Source organism: Rasamsonia byssochlamydoides, assembly GCF_041956645.1.
Source record: "Rasamsonia byssochlamydoides strain NRRL 3658 unplaced genomic scaffold VTN77scaffold_49, whole genome shotgun sequence".
Lineage (NCBI taxonomy): Eukaryota > Fungi > Ascomycota > Eurotiomycetes > Eurotiales > Trichocomaceae > Rasamsonia > Rasamsonia byssochlamydoides.
In genome coordinates, this window is record NW_027192432.1 from 123,847 (window position 1) to 138,998 (window position 15,152).

A 15,152-nucleotide genomic window follows, 5' to 3' on the forward strand; every position below is an offset into this window, starting at 1 on the left:
CAGCCAATAATAGTCCAGCTGGCGGCGACTCCTCAGTCCTCATTCCTCAGTCAGGGGGGCAGCTGGCAGCAGGGGCTTCATGTCATGGGGACTTCCGACTTCGTCATGTCTCGAAGTATATCCTGGAGGTCTTCCCATGGACTGCATCGTGTTCAAGTTCAGACCACATGCTCGCTTAGAGCGTCAACAGGCATCCATGTGGGGCTGACGCATAACAGAATGAGTCACTTGGTCACTTTGGACGCCTGAAGCCTAAAAAAAAATCGATACGAAGATATGCCGGATCAAGATTGACGTGACGAGAAAAAAAAGAACAGCCACCAACGTCTCGGATCTCCAAAACCGGCATAAAAAGAGGCTCGAGCGACGACGCGAGCGACGACCCGGAACCCTAATCACTCGGTCCCCGCGCCGCCCTGCTTGCAGCCTACCTACTTTGACTGTTTCGGGACTAGTGACCCGTCCACCGCCGTCCCTTTGCGGTTTAGCGTTTCCGACACGGGGTCGGAATCGGATCCACCTGCCTTCGCCACGGATCGGATTTCGGAGCAACTCTGGCCCGTTGACCCCCGGCACGCCGACAAGGGCCTGCATTATTTCTTGGCAAGTTGGCGGTTTCTTGCCGCGTGGCAGACTGGACGGAGGAAATCGGACGGACGAAAGAAAGAACAAGAAGAATGAGTCTGTACGGAGTACAGGGTACTCTGTAGACTCTGGAGATTCTCGACCCTTGATAGATACTCCGTACATCATACTAGTTGATAGAAGTCCACTCTGTCCACTATGGAGCAAAGGCCACCTTCAGAAAAAAACCAGATCTGATCTGAGATCCTGGGGAATGAATTGCTGCATTGAAAGTAATCCGAAATCATCTGATCTGATCTGGATGAATCCTAACCCTAACTAACCCTTGATTTGTATACGGAGTACGGAGTACACGTAAGGCTGTGTACGCAGTATACAGAGTAACTAATACCTGATGTACGTATGTATGTACAGAGGACCGCTTTGGAGACCAAGCACACGTTGCCTGCGGTTGATTGATGAGGACTGCCAAAGATACTCCGTACAAGTCACTCCAATAGGAAAGTAAACAAGCAGTCTATCTAGTCACCACGATTATCATCCTTATCATCCTTATCGATATTGTATGTACTATATTTATCGTGCTATAGATAATACAGGCTATATATAGTTGTTGAGGAGGTCCCGTAGTGGATGATGCTATCAATCCGGTCGAGAGTGGAGAGTACCTATGCTAGTAGGATAATACTATCGCCGGAACTCACAGAGTCTGACAGGTTCTTGCTCGGGATCACAGGAAGATTATGTAATTACTTCTTTTACTCTCTTCTGACTTATCACGTTAATTAATCAGCCAGTCTGTCGCTCCAAGCAATTGAAGTACTTGATTTAGAACTGCCTCTATATCTCTATGCTAAATGCTATATGACTCGATTGCTTTTGAAGAGACGAATAGGTGAGAAAGATCGCCTCCTTTGCAAAAGAAAACAAGGCGAAAGGTCAGCGCTAATAGCAACCGAAATAGCAATAATAGCAACAATGGTAATATACCAACCGAACTGGCACACATATAATATATGCTTCACACGAATAGAAAGGTCTAATTCTGCTTCTCCTTCAAAGTCCTCTTCTTCGGCACCCGCGCCAGCCAGTACAAGAAGATGGCGCCCACAATATTGAAGCCCACGTACACAAAGAGGATCCCCACATTGCGCCACCGGTCGCTGTAGTAGATGTCCAGCTGCGCCAGGAACGCGTCCGTCGTGGACACGGTGCAGAACTCGCAGACCGTCGTGTTGCTCGGGTTGTTCACTAGGTACCCGCCTGCATAGCTCATGTACGGGCCCAGAAACCCCCCGCACGTCTGGCCGGCTGGCGGCGCGAGGCGGAGGATCTCGTTCTCTGCGCAGACTACCTTCGTCTGCGCTAGTCCTGTTGATAGGACTGCTGATACCAGATATGTAAACGGTGATACCCGATACATGAAGATCCAGAACCCCGGAAGGGCCGTCGGAGTCGCCAGAACACCGCAAAACACCAGGCAGAAGGAAAAGAGAAGCTGCGCAATGTTGCCGCCCGTCTCGGGCTGCTCGATGCCCGCAATCACCATGGAGCTGAAAGTGGACGTGAATAGCAGGAACAGCAAGATGAGCAAGAACATCGTCCCGCCCCGCGAGACGACCGTATCTGTCAGCTCGGCATTGCGGTATAGCCCAATCGGGTAATACCAGGAGAAAAACGCGGGGACGGCCATGAGCATGTTCCAGGGCAGTTCCACGATAATACTGGCTAGGATGAACGCTTTCCAGGAATATGCTTTGGAAGGCCGCTCCCGGACTTCGTACAATGCTCGCTGTCTTGCGAAGTACGGCATCATCTGTTGCGTAAGGTTGGGGAAGATGGTCAGGAGCATGAAGATGGCAAACATCTGGTTCTGGAGTCCTTGCAAGCTGGTCGGCTCCCGCCAGAAGGAGAAACCGATGAAGAGGGGCTGGACAAGTCAGTGATCGGCTTCGACGTTTTCAGATTGGAATTTTGAAAGATCTGGGTGGGTGTAGATGTGACCTACAGGAATCACACACATAACGAGCTTGGAGTAGATGTACGCCGGCGTGCGCCAATACTGCTGGAACATACGGTGCAGACAGACCACGAACTGGTACCACAACGGCATCGCGAATTCGCCCCAACCCGCATCACTCGGTGCCTGCGACTTCTGAGACAGTTCCGCCTTCATCCTGGCGAGCTCCTCGCGGACCGCGGCCCGCTCCGGGCTTGCCTTCCACACCTCGGTCCAGTCTTTGTCGGCGTGAGAACCCGGTGCTGCTCCAATCACTTCCAGCATCCATTCGGCCGGGTTGGCGTTCGGGGGACATTTCGGGGAACCATTCTTCTCGAAGTATTCGATCAGCTTGCTCATGTTATCGCCCAGTTCGCCAAAGTAGACGGTCTTGCCGCCCTTGGCGAGGAACAGAAGCCGGTCGAATTCCTGCATCAGCACCGCGGACGGCTGGTGGATGGTGCAGAGAATGGCCTGACCGTGGTCGGCCAGCTTGCGCATGAGTTGACAGATGGACCACGCCGTCTGACTGTCCAGACCGGATGTTGGCTCGTCAAAGAAGAGCAGCAGATCAGGCTTGGCGGCGATTTCGACACCGATAGTCAGCCGCTTGCGCTGCTCGACATTGAGACCCTCACCCAGGACGCCGACCACGGCCTCTGCGTACTCCTCCATCCCCAGCATCTTGATGACCTCTTCAACATAGGCCAGTTTTTCAGCCCGCGGGACGCTGGCCGGTTGGCGGAGAAGCGCACTGAACCGGAGGGCCTCCCGAACAGTCGAGGTTTCTAGATGCAGATCTTGCTGTTGCACGTAGCCCGTCTTGCGTTGAAACGAAGCATCGCGTGGGCGCCCATCGATGAGCATTTCGCCAGTCACCACCCCGACAGTGACTCGGTTCGCCAGGACATCTAACAGACTAGTCTTGCCGGCACCGGTGACACCCATCAATGCTGTCAACGTGCCTGGTTTGACCCAGCCGTCCACATGATCGAGAATGCGCCGCGGCTGACCCTTGATCTTGATGTCGTAGCACACGTCCTGCCAGTGGAAGATTGCCGTTTGCTTGGCTATGGCCGCGGTCTGGTCATGGCCTTCTTGTGCCACGGTCTGCTTCTCCCGCTTCGCTGCCGCCTCTGGGTCGTCATTGTTCCTTTTGTTGGCCGCCTTCGCAAAAGCCGGGATTTTTCCGCGAGGGAAGACGAGAATTTCGCCCTTGGACGGCTTTGCGGTCACGAGTTCGCTGCCCGCGATGTACGCGACGAGGAAGAAAAAGAAGAAGCTCACCAGGATGCCGAAGTTACGCCAGAGGTGGGAGCGGTAGTACCTAAACGTCGTGTTGAGGTACGCATCACCATCGATGTAATCCTGACCGGCGACGGCGCCACTGCCGCTGCAGATAAACGAGTTGTTCGGGAGATTCTCATATCCCGGACCGGAGGGCACATACTGGGAGCACGGAAACTGTCGCTCACTGAACTCGTTGACCATGAGACTTTCGAATGCGTATCCAATGGGATTCAGATAGTTGATCCAACGGAACCACGGGTGCATATCGGTGATCGGGATGGTGAATCCGGTGTAGATCATCAGGGCCAGCATGAAGCACGCGGCCGGGACCATGGCCTGGGCTTGAGTGCGCGAGACGGCACCGATGAAGCGGAAAAGGTTGGACATGGTCAGGGTCGTGCTGAACGAGAATAGGAAGAAAACAAAGAAGTGACCAGGTGTCCGCCGGAGGTTGGTCATGAAGTACAGAATCAGATTGAAGGCGATGGCTTGGAGGATCTTGGAGGGCAGTTCGACCAACATGGAGCTCACGGCTTCCGCGGACGGGTGGTAGAGAGCATACTTGCTGTGTTTCTCGACGATAGGCCGTTGCTGCCACAAGGTCATAATTTCCAAGGCACTGGCAAAGGCGTTCATCAGGATGGCGAAGAAGAGCAGCGCACCGCGGGAGTAGAAGCTCCCGGTCGTAGGGGGCAAGTTATAAAAGATGCTGGAGATAATCAGGGACATGATTGTATTTCCGATCACACTCGCCAAGGTCATGCTCATGTCCCCTTTGAGACGCTTGAAGCCTCTCCACAGGCACAGGCGAATCTGCATCGGATAGGACAGCGTGTAGGGCGACGACGCCCGCATCCCCTTGGCCTTTTCTGCTTTTCGCGATTCGGAAAATTCGCGAAACTTATCACCACCCAACGGGTATTCCGCCTGAAAGGCTTCAATCTCGGCCAGGAGGGCTTTGCGTTCGGCACTTTCCTTCCAACGGGCTGCAAACTCATCCGGCGTCTGGGGCACGCGGCCTTCGAAGCCTTTTCGAACCTGACGCTCCGCCGGGTTGGTCAGGGAGGTCAAAAAGTCTGCGGTGGTCTGGCGGGGAGGGCAGTAGAACCCCATGTCGACAAAGAAACGCTTAGCATCGGCAGCAGGACCAAAGTAGATCTCTCGGCCTTCATAGAGAACAATGGCCTTGTCAAAGATCTGAACACGACTCCGTTAGTACGCTGCTTCCAGATAGAGGCCAATGCAAGAACGTACATCGTAGATGGCTTGTCCAGCTTGATAGATGGCCACGATGGCGGTGGAACCCGTATATTTGGTGGAAGTCCGAAGGGTGCGGACAAACTCAAGGGCGGTCGAACTGTCCAATCCACGCGTGCTGTTATCCCAGCATTGCAATGGACTGCCACAGAGTGTCGTCTCAGCGATACTGATGCGTTTACGCTCACCACCAGACACGCCTCGAATATACTCATTTCCAACCTGCGTGTTGACGGTGTGGGACAGGCCGAAGATGGTCATGACAACGTCACGCATGTGGAGGGCATACTGGTCGCGACTGACGCCAGGGAAACGATTGGACGGAGCGCGGGCATGGGCGGCGAACAGCAGAGTCTCACCAGCAGTCAGCTGGGGGAAATGAATTTCAGTCTCCGCTTGATAGATAACCTCGCCGCGGAAGCGACTGTGCATCTCATCCCAGGAGATACCTTGGTACTGGATGTCGGTGCCCTCATCGAGCCAGAAACCGTGCGTTTCTCCAGCCAAAGTGCGGAGGAAAGTTGAACAACCACTAAACGATGTCTCAGCTTGGTGATATTGACATATTGCAGACACAACCTTCGGAACTCAATTGGTATACGCACCTTCCGGGCCTCCCCAGAACGACCAGCATCTCTCCACTCCGCACTAATCCCTCGAAGTCTCGCAGGATATCGATGCGCACCTTCTTACCAAACCCCAGCGCGCTCTTCACCCAGCCAAAGCCCTTGAGCCACAGGTTGGCGACGTTCATCTGATAGTCGGCGGCGGTTCCATATCCGTACGCATTGAGATTGCGGAACGAGACGCCGGCCGTGCGACGCGGATATCGCTCCGGGTCGCGGGAGGTGATCTGGAGGATGTTCTTGACCCATTTGCGCTGGTTGAACTTGTCCGAGTTGGGATTCAACTCGGGATCCGCGTCGGGATCGAGAAACGGGTTCGGAGGCTCTTCGAGACCGGGCCGGATGCTGCTGCGGTGCGATAACTGGGAGAGTTGACGGGCGAGGTGGGTGATCTCGTCGCGCTGCTTCTGGCCCATACCTTCGATGGAGTCCTGCTCCGTCGACTCGTCCCCGGTCGAGGTCTCGCAAACATCTTCGGATTCCGGGCTTGTCTGGTTCATTGCTTGGTGAATCTCCGTCCCGATGAGAGCAGAGGCGGCCGGGGCCCCCCAGGGAGCCGGTGGTTGTGCCATGAAGAGAGGTGAACCACCACTCTACATGAATGGGAAGGTCTCACGAGGAAAATACACAGTAGAAAAAGAACAAAGATCACAAAGAGACGAGACCAAAAGTAAGAAAAATAGCTGTTACGCGAGCCTCACGGAGCGGGCTAGTATCGTAACAACAGTTCCTCGGCAGATGTAACCTTCCTGCAGAAAGGACGTAGAGCTGGTCCCATCGCGAATTTCTCAATCCTCGTTTGAGGATGTATTAGCATTGATGATTATTTTTCTATCCTGAGCCATTGGATACGAATGACTGGATTAGGTATGTAGTGTTTCAGGTAGCGAGCACCATTGGCCGCGTGCGAATTCATGGTACGGTTCGGAAGCAGCTCCATCCGAAACGACTAACGACCTTGTTCTGTGCCAAATAATAGCAATAGGGCTCGTCTGTGACATCACAAATAAGCGCGTAAGATGCTGTTAGCGAGGCTCGTTGATGGAGTATCAGGGAGGAGCGGGTGAGTGGATCGCCGGTATCTTCGTATCCCTCGTATCTTTCGTATTCGCATTTTCCTCGTTATCAAAATGCAAGTCAAATCACTAGTGCAAAAAATGCCGACTTGTGATTGGTGAGATCGCGTGATTTGGAGGGGTTGCGCTCCACGTGTCAGCGGATGACTAATCGAGCAATGCACGAAACGGGCAGTTGTAGGGCTGGGCATCCCTCGTTGTTTGTGGTACGGTCGTACAGTATCGTACCTGTTATGACTGTGGAAGGTACAGAGACGGACCAATGGTGGCAGCCAGCGCCGCAGAGTTCTGACGAAATCGCGGGGGAGGAAGACATCATTACACCACCGGGACGAGGACTTCCCGGTCCCGGTAACAGCCACAGAATTTCATTCTCAAGCCTCGGCACTCGGACATATACCCTTCCGATCACGTATCAAAACATCACGTGATAAAACATTATTTGTAATCTTGATTAGGTAAGTATTTACTTGAACATAACCCCCAATAGGTGTCACATCCATGTCCTGTGAGACACTGCCCAAAGTGGATATTCGCCTTGGTTTGTCTGGGAAGAGGATTTTTAAATTACCTGAAGCCAGCCGGTCTATCGCTAATTAGCAGTACTCTGTAGTGCCTTCACCAAAGGGTCTTCATAAGTCAGATGCCCCAGCCCTGATCACTCAGCATCCATCATCCATCATCCATTGTAGGAACCTGAGGGGGGGGGAAACACGATCTTAGTTGTCACTATGCTGCCATTCGCGAGGTACAGACACTAATCCGGAACTTGCGCTCGGATACAACACTTTCTCTCTTGAGGGACGTACCTCGCTCGCCCCAGTAAGAAGTCCTGCAGAGGGAGAGTCCCCAAAAGTGAAGCATTTCTGCGACGTGCTGTTCATCATCTAGAATTCCATTCTTCTTCGCAAAGCATAAGCGGCTGCCTTCAAAGAGTTCCCACACCTAGATTGAACAGATTTTAGCTGAAACATATATGTAATCTTGTCACTAGTCCGATAGCCTGATAGGAGCAGGTGATTTGGTGAGATCTAGGGATGAGTTAAAACCGTTGCTGGCATCCATTTTTCTCATCGTATACCAACAAAGTGGAATTCATGCGGATAATCTAGAGCCCAGATAGAAGCTTAGTACTCCTTTGGAGAAGTTGGCAGCACCAAACTGCTTTCTCTGACAAGACCTTATTTTCTGTGACATGAATGAGAGGATGTTTAAAAGAAACCTGACACGATGGACGCCTCTCTATGCATTCTTAGGCTTCCGATGTGTTTTCATGTTGTGTACATCTTATACTGCGGACGCAATCAAGTCCACATTCGTCGAACGGATGGGAAGGGAGGTACAGAACGAAGAATAGAGCTTCTGCCTGTTTGTTGGCGACAACATTGCAGCTGACATGAGGAGAAGTCGTGAACTTCCTCGTGGAGCAAATAGGAAATAGCTGGGCATGTCTTATGTCTTGACGGGCCATCTGTTCTATACTCGACACAGATGGCAGTATTCCAGATTTGGTCTGTGGGTCACATGCACGGAAAGTATGGGCATACCTAGCTACTCCAGGACTCTTATCAGCACTACTATTCATAGTAAAGGCTCCTCCTCATTGCACTTAGATCGGTTGTACTCCGTATTCTTTGTCTGTACGGGGACATACTCATTGATTCGACCAACGATTTACCCCTCTTTCAATTCTATTGTATTCAAAGCCAACTCTGAGAGATTGTTAGTACTCCGAACTTTGCACAGTTGAGGAGGGGAGAAGAAGGAGGAACGGGAGAGACAGAGGAAGAGAAAGAGGGCAAGAGCGGGTGAAATTAGTGGCGGGATCTCGAGCCACAAGCAGGCTAGGCCCCTGTAACTCCACATGGCAGGCACCGTCAGCGCTCCTTCCTAAAATGGCTTCTATCGGCGGAATTTCTGCTCTTCCCGCACTCTGGCAGTAAGAAGAATAATAACTGCTAACCACTAACTAATCACAGAAGACAAATTCTCTCCCGCCCACGTTCTTTCGATTGATCCGATCTGAGGGCGTGGAATGTTGACACTAGCTCCCGCGTGCTGGCGAAGCTTGATTGATATTTAGGCTGAATTCAGAATGGCAAAGCTCGGATCCTCCCCGGAAACACCCCCGGAACATCCCCGACATTCTCCAGGTTTCTCCAGGCGGGACGCAAAGCTCTCCACACCGAGGTTAACCATGTTTCAGTCAAGCCTTCTCTCGCTGCTATGAGGCAATACTCGCATTGATTTATCAGGTACTGTACTGTACAAAATACATACTCTGTACTCTGTACACAATAACGACTTCAGATTGACAGTGGCCGTCAACTTGCGGTGGAAGCTTGTCTTTCCCGGTTGTTATAAGCAGACCTTCGAGAGACTAGCCCGCCACGCACATGACAGGGCTCTCCTCATCCATTCACCGTCCGCAATTTGCATGCCGCAGTCCCGTTTCCCCACATTTCCTCCCCGAGGAGAGAGCATGCAACGGGTTGCACTGACGGAATGCCATCGGAGCGTGGACACGGTCGACGGCCAGGTCAGGAACCACGTTCAGCGTGGTCCATAATACCCGGTATTCAGGCACGATCCCTGCCGACGGGATCTTTCCATCTCATTCCCGATGGCCGCCTCGCACGTCATGGCCAGCTAATTTCTCCGTACAGCTCGGAATAACCTCACCGTCCTCACCCGCGGCGAGAAGAACGAACGGATCGCGGCCAATGGCCAGCAGGGGACATTCAGGCTAAATGCTGCAAAGAGGAAGTCGGAAAGCGGCCGTTGACAACGGCTCCAGCTCCAGAATCCATCCATGAGGGATCGTCCATTCGAGCTTCTCTATTTGGACTCGCATGGCTGCGGAGCTGTGGGGGTTCGCAGAGCTTGAGGATGCAGGGCACGGCAGTTGGGGAACCGGCCAGGAGACCGACAGACATATTATAAATACAGCAGCCATGGAGTTTCCTGGATAGATTGGCTGTCTACCATCTCCTGAGTGAGCTCCAAATCGACCATGGTGAACCGCGCGGCGATTCTCACCGCATTGGCGGCGCTGCTGCCCACCGCAACTCGAGCACAGGATAACTCAACCTATGCCAATTACTCGGCGCAAGCTCAGCCGGACCTGTATCCCCAGACCCTCGCGACCATCAACCTGACCTTCCCGGACTGTGAGAATGGCCCGCTCAGCACGAACCTGGTGTGCAACACATCGGCCCATTACTATGACCGAGCACAAGCCCTCATCTCGCTCTTTACCCTCGAAGAGCTGATCAATAATACCCAGAACACCGGTCCAGGGGTGCCCCGATTGGGCCTGCCGCAGTATCAGGTGTGGAATGAAGCGCTGCACGGGCTGGACCGCGCCAATTTCGCCAAATCGGGCGAATGGAGCTGGGCGACATCCTTCCCCATGCCCATCTTGTCGACGGCAGCCTTCAACCGGACCCTGATCAACCAGATCGCCTCCATCATTGCAACGCAAGCCCGTGCCTTCAACAACGCCGGCCGTTACGGCCTTGACAGCTATGCGCCCAACATCAATGGCTTCCGCAGCCCGCTCTGGGGCCGTGGACAGGAGACACCTGGTGAGGATGCGTTCTTCCTGAGCTCCACCTATGCGTACGAGTACATCACCGGCCTGCAGGGCGGCGTCGATCCAGACCATCTCAAGATCGTGGCCACGGCGAAGCACTTTGCCGGCTATGATCTGGAAAACTGGGGCAACGTCTCTCGGCTGGGGTTCAATGCCATCATCACGCAGCAGGACCTCTCCGAATACTACACCCCTCAGTTCCTGGCGTCCTCCCGATACGCCAAGACTCACAGTCTGATGTGCTCCTACAATGCGGTCAATGGAGTCCCGAGCTGTGCCAACTCCTTCTTCCTCCAAACGCTCCTTAGAGACAGCTGGAACTTCCCTGACCACGGGTACGTCTCGTCTGACTGCGACGCCATCTACAACGTCTTCAACCCACACGGATACGCCCTCAACCAGTCCGGAGCTGCTGCAGATGCGCTCCGAGCTGGCACCGACATCGACTGTGGTCAGACCTCGCCGTGGCACCTGAACGAGTCTTTCTACGAAGGGTACGTCTCGCGAGGCGACATTGAGCAAGCCGTCACCCGTCTTTACGCGAACCTGGTGCGTCTCGGTTACTTTGATGGCAACAACAGCGAGTACCGCAACCTCGGCTGGAATGACGTCGTGACCACGGACGCTTGGAACATCTCGTACGAGGCCGCGGTGGAGGGGATCACCCTGCTCAAGAACGACGGAACGCTGCCCCTGTCCAAGTCGATCCGCAGCATTGCGCTCATTGGACCCTGGGCCAACGCAACAACGCAGATGCAGGGCAACTACTATGGAACGCCACCGTACCTGATCAGTCCGTTGGAAGCCGCCAAGTCCAGCGGGTTCAAGGTCAACTATGCACTCGGTACCAACATCTCGTCCGATTCTACCCAGGGATTCGCGGAAGCCCTCGAGGCCGCGAAGCAGTCGGACGCAATTATCTACGCCGGTGGTATTGACAACACGATCGAGGCGGAGGGACAGGACCGCACGGACCTGAACTGGCCGGGCAACCAGCTGGAGCTTATCGAACAGCTCAGCCAGGTGGGCAAGCCCTTGGTCGTCCTGCAGATGGGTGGTGGACAGGTGGATTCGTCGTCGCTCAAGGCCAACAAGAACGTCAACGCTCTGGTGTGGGGTGGATACCCTGGACAGTCGGGTGGTGTCGCCCTGTTTGACATCCTCACGGGCAAGCGTGCGCCGGCAGGTCGTCTGGTGTCCACGCAGTACCCGGCCGAGTATGCGACCCAGTTCCCGGCCAACGACATGAACCTGCGTCCGAACGGCAGCAACCCCGGCCAGACCTATATCTGGTACACGGGCACACCCGTCTATGAGTTTGGACACGGTCTGTTCTACACCGAGTTCCAGGAGACGGCTGCCCCGGGCACGAACAAGACGTCCACCTTCAACATCTTGGACCTTTTCTCTGCCCCTCACCCGGGATACGACTACGTCGAGCTGGTTCCGTTCATCAACGTCACTGTGGACGTGAAGAACGTCGGACACACGGCATCCCCCTACACGGGCCTGCTGTTCGCGAACACGACCGCCGGGCCCAAGCCGCTCCCGAACAAGTGGCTCGTCGGGTTTGACCGGTTGCCCACGATCCAGCCGGGCGAGTCTGCGGAGTTGACGATCCCTGTGCCCCTGGGCGCCATTGCACGGGCGGACGAGAACGGCAACAAAGTGATCTTCCCAGGCGACTATGAGTTGGCTTTGAACAATGAGCGGTCGGTGGTTGTCTCGTTCACCTTGACGGGCGAGGCCGCGACTCTGGAGAATTGGCCTCAGTGGGAGCAGGCGATTCCGGGGGTGACTCAGACAACTCTTGCTGGGCCTCTGTAATGTATATACTAGAATTTACGGATATATAGATATTGAATATAATGAACGATCTTCTTTGTGTCTGCGGAGAACTTATATAGTCTGCACTTGCAGTGGGGGAGGATACATATGTAGGTACATGTACAATGCATTGGGTTGATGGTTGTCAGTGAGAGATCTAATCGTGGACCAACACCCCATTTCCAAAACAATCTCCAGGAGTAACTATCAAATCGATCTTTTCCTGTCTCTTTCCTTCTTCCTCCACCCCTCCTTTTTCTTTTTCCTTTTTCTGTATGGTGGACTCTACCACATCCACCATTCTCCCCGTCTTCGCATTCTCCCTCTGATAATTAAACTCAACCAGTCCAGGTAATCAATCACTGCTTAAACACTGAGCTTAGAGCTTAATAAAAAAGACAATAATTTATTCAATTTGTTCTTATATCCTCACCTAAACAAGGAATAACTGTGATGGTGTAGCCAACCCAGCTAGTTAGGCAGGGTTTATAATTTATCTAACTGCCTGCCTACCTACCTAAGCAAGACCATTTCTCTTAGATAGATATCTTGTTTGTCAATGTACTGTACATGTACATACTACCTAAGGTATGCTGTACGGATGTAGTATATGTACTGGATGTCTCACCATCCATCCATCCATCCCATCGACCTTGTCGAGGAACTGTCGAGGAACCAGTATAAACAATAACCAACCCAACCACCAACAACAGCCAACCCCCCTTTTTAATAGTTAATAATAGGCAAACCCATACTCCGGCTTCCCACTCGAAGCAGACCTCGTCTTGCTCTGCGCGCGAGAGTTCGCCAACCGCTTCGAAGCGGACCCGGAGCTGCGACTGCGCGAGCGAGACGTGCTCGGCTTCCGACGCGGCTGGCCCTGCGAGGCGCGGGCTTGCCGCGAGCGGTTCCGCCGGCCGCTGTTGCCCTTGTGCTCGACGCGCGTGTGCGGGTCGTCGCGCGATCGGTCCGGGTCGTCGGAGTCTTCGCGCAGGACGTTGCGGAAGACGTCTTCGCGCGGCTGGTTGAAGTCGCCTGGTTGTTGGGGGGGCGCTTGCTCGCGGAGGGTTTTGTTTTTTCTGTTTCGGGGCATGATGATGATGTCGATTTCTCTCTTGTTTTCTTTCTCTCACTCTCTCTTTTGTGTTCCCCCTGTATTTGTTGACTATAGTGGTTCTGTCTCAAGGAGGTTTGGTTGGCTTCAAGAAGTCTGGGAGGACATCTCCTAGTTAGATGGGTATGTACTAGGTATGTCCTAGGTAGTGAGTTCATACGAAGAAGAAGAGTAAATCAAAGTATACTAGCTACTAAGGTACCGCCGTAACTATGCCGTCATCATGGCAAGTTATGTAAGGCGAGGCGAGAAACCGCCACCCGGGCTGTCAACAGGAAAAAGTTCTTACATCCAATGTATATGATCTGATACGCACGTAGGATCGAAGCTGATAGGTAGTCTGTACCTCTGCCGGATTGGATGTTGATAACATTGATGTCTGGTAGCCGTGTAAGAGGTACTACCTCCGAGGTTCGAAGTCTCATCATGATCAGCAAGCCTCCGCATTAGCTATGTCACTTTTTATTCCTTTTGTATTCTCGCACATAGATATCGATTGCATACATGACAAAGGAAACCCAGATTCAGACGGCCTAAGCAAGGAAAAGAGAAGCTTGGGGAATCAACCACACTGGCACCCTGCATCCATGGTGTAAAACTCAATTTCGGTGCAACTTTCAACCGGCCACCCTGATATACCACTAGGGGAGTGTGAAACAAGCAACTAACGATAGAAAGAGGAAAGAAACGAGGTCGTGTCAAATTACATCCATCCCAGCACCCTGTCTACCGAGGCCGCGTCTAGCAGCCCTCCAGACAGTCGATGCAGTCGAAGCAGCATTCGCAAGTCTCCTCGCAGAGGAAGCAGCAGCACATGGTCGCGAGACTGGGTAAAGACATTCGTCAGCTGTGGTCGCATCAAAGCTGTATCAATGGGAGACAAACCAGGCGCCCAAGAATCCTCGGTCCTTGTTCTGTGGCTGTGGTGGAGGAGGCTGCTGGTATTGCATCTGTCGGTCGTCAGTCAGTATGAAAGAAAGCTATAGACATAGAACGACATCATGGAACGACATACCGGTGGGTAACCCTGTGGTTGGCCATAACCCTGCGGCGGACCGTAGCCCTGTTGAGGAGGAGGGTAGTTGCCGTATCTAAGCGTTCAAGAATATTTCAGCGCGATGCCACCCAAATGAGAAAGTGAAAAAAATGTCCTGGCTTCTCGCACAATGCGCTGGCTCGGCGGAGTCCGTTCCAGTCTCTTTATCCTTACGCATCGCACGAGAGCAGTGGCAGGAATGGATGTCGGGGATACGAGTCGGGAACATACGCCTGAGGAGGATATTGAGGCTGCTGGCCGTAATAACCCTGGTTCGACATGATGGCAGTCAGATGAACCGATTGGAGTCTGCGCGATAATCGTTATCAGTCAGCTTCCTTGGTCCTTCCGTCATAAAACGGCCACAGAAGGGCAGCAAGGATCGGGCAGACGAACCTGGATAAAGGTCGATCAGGCTGGGATGAAAGACAGCGAGACTCTTGACAGAAGATGATAATTTGACTGTGCGAGGACTAGCTGACTTCGTTCGTGGAGCGGAGGTTGAAAAGGGAAGAGAGCAAGAGTGAGACACGGGGTAGCGGAGTGAGCAGGAGAACAAACGTGAGATTCGGGCCAGTCACGGGCCGGTTCGAGAAGCGCTGCGAGGCTGCTGGGAACGGCCAAGTGGGACGCGACAAGCACGCGGATCCGAGTTAAATTAATTGTCGATCTGGAAGACGATAATAATGATACTGCCCATCAAGATCGGTGATCGCGAGCGATGATGCTGCTTTTGTATCGAAGGCG

General features: G+C 53.2%; 5 protein-coding genes across 5 annotated transcripts; 1 reads left to right on the top strand and 4 right to left on the bottom strand.

The window, feature by feature from the left end:
- Nucleotides 1-224: 224 nt before the first annotated feature.
- On the bottom strand, nucleotides 225-594 carry VTN77DRAFT_6342 (uncharacterized protein; the record flags this gene model as incomplete). The annotated part of the gene is made up of 3 exons (XM_069422610.1): nucleotides 225-245; nucleotides 326-391; nucleotides 436-594. The coding sequence occupies 3 exons, from the start codon at nucleotides 592-594 to the stop codon at nucleotides 225-227; spliced, it is 246 nt and encodes an 81-aa protein (XP_069276155.1).
- Nucleotides 595-1,624: 1,030 nt separating this feature from the next.
- On the bottom strand, nucleotides 1,625-6,329 carry VTN77DRAFT_6343 (uncharacterized protein; the record flags this gene model as incomplete). The annotated part of the gene is made up of 4 exons (XM_069422611.1): nucleotides 1,625-2,515; nucleotides 2,594-5,071; nucleotides 5,129-5,663; nucleotides 5,737-6,329. The coding sequence occupies 4 exons, from the start codon at nucleotides 6,327-6,329 to the stop codon at nucleotides 1,625-1,627; spliced, it is 4,497 nt and encodes a 1,498-aa protein (XP_069276156.1).
- Nucleotides 6,330-9,846: 3,517 nt separating this feature from the next.
- Nucleotides 9,847-12,255, top strand: VTN77DRAFT_6344 (uncharacterized protein; the record flags this gene model as incomplete). Its single annotated transcript, XM_069422612.1, has 1 exon — nucleotides 9,847-12,255. One exon carries the CDS (start codon nucleotides 9,847-9,849, stop codon nucleotides 12,253-12,255), a length of 2,409 nt encoding a protein of 802 aa, XP_069276157.1.
- Nucleotides 12,256-12,981: 726 nt separating this feature from the next.
- On the bottom strand, nucleotides 12,982-13,527 carry VTN77DRAFT_6345 (uncharacterized protein; the record flags this gene model as incomplete). Its single annotated transcript, XM_069422613.1, has 1 exon — nucleotides 12,982-13,527. The coding sequence occupies one exon, from the start codon at nucleotides 13,525-13,527 to the stop codon at nucleotides 12,982-12,984; it is 546 nt and encodes a 181-aa protein (XP_069276158.1).
- Nucleotides 13,528-14,067: 540 nt separating this feature from the next.
- VTN77DRAFT_6346 (uncharacterized protein) lies at nucleotides 14,068-14,410 on the bottom strand (the record flags this gene model as incomplete). The annotated part of the gene is made up of 3 exons (XM_069422614.1): nucleotides 14,068-14,195; nucleotides 14,255-14,319; nucleotides 14,385-14,410. 3 exons carry the CDS (start codon nucleotides 14,408-14,410, stop codon nucleotides 14,068-14,070), a joined length of 219 nt encoding a protein of 72 aa, XP_069276159.1.
- Nucleotides 14,411-15,152: the final 742 nt, after the last annotated feature.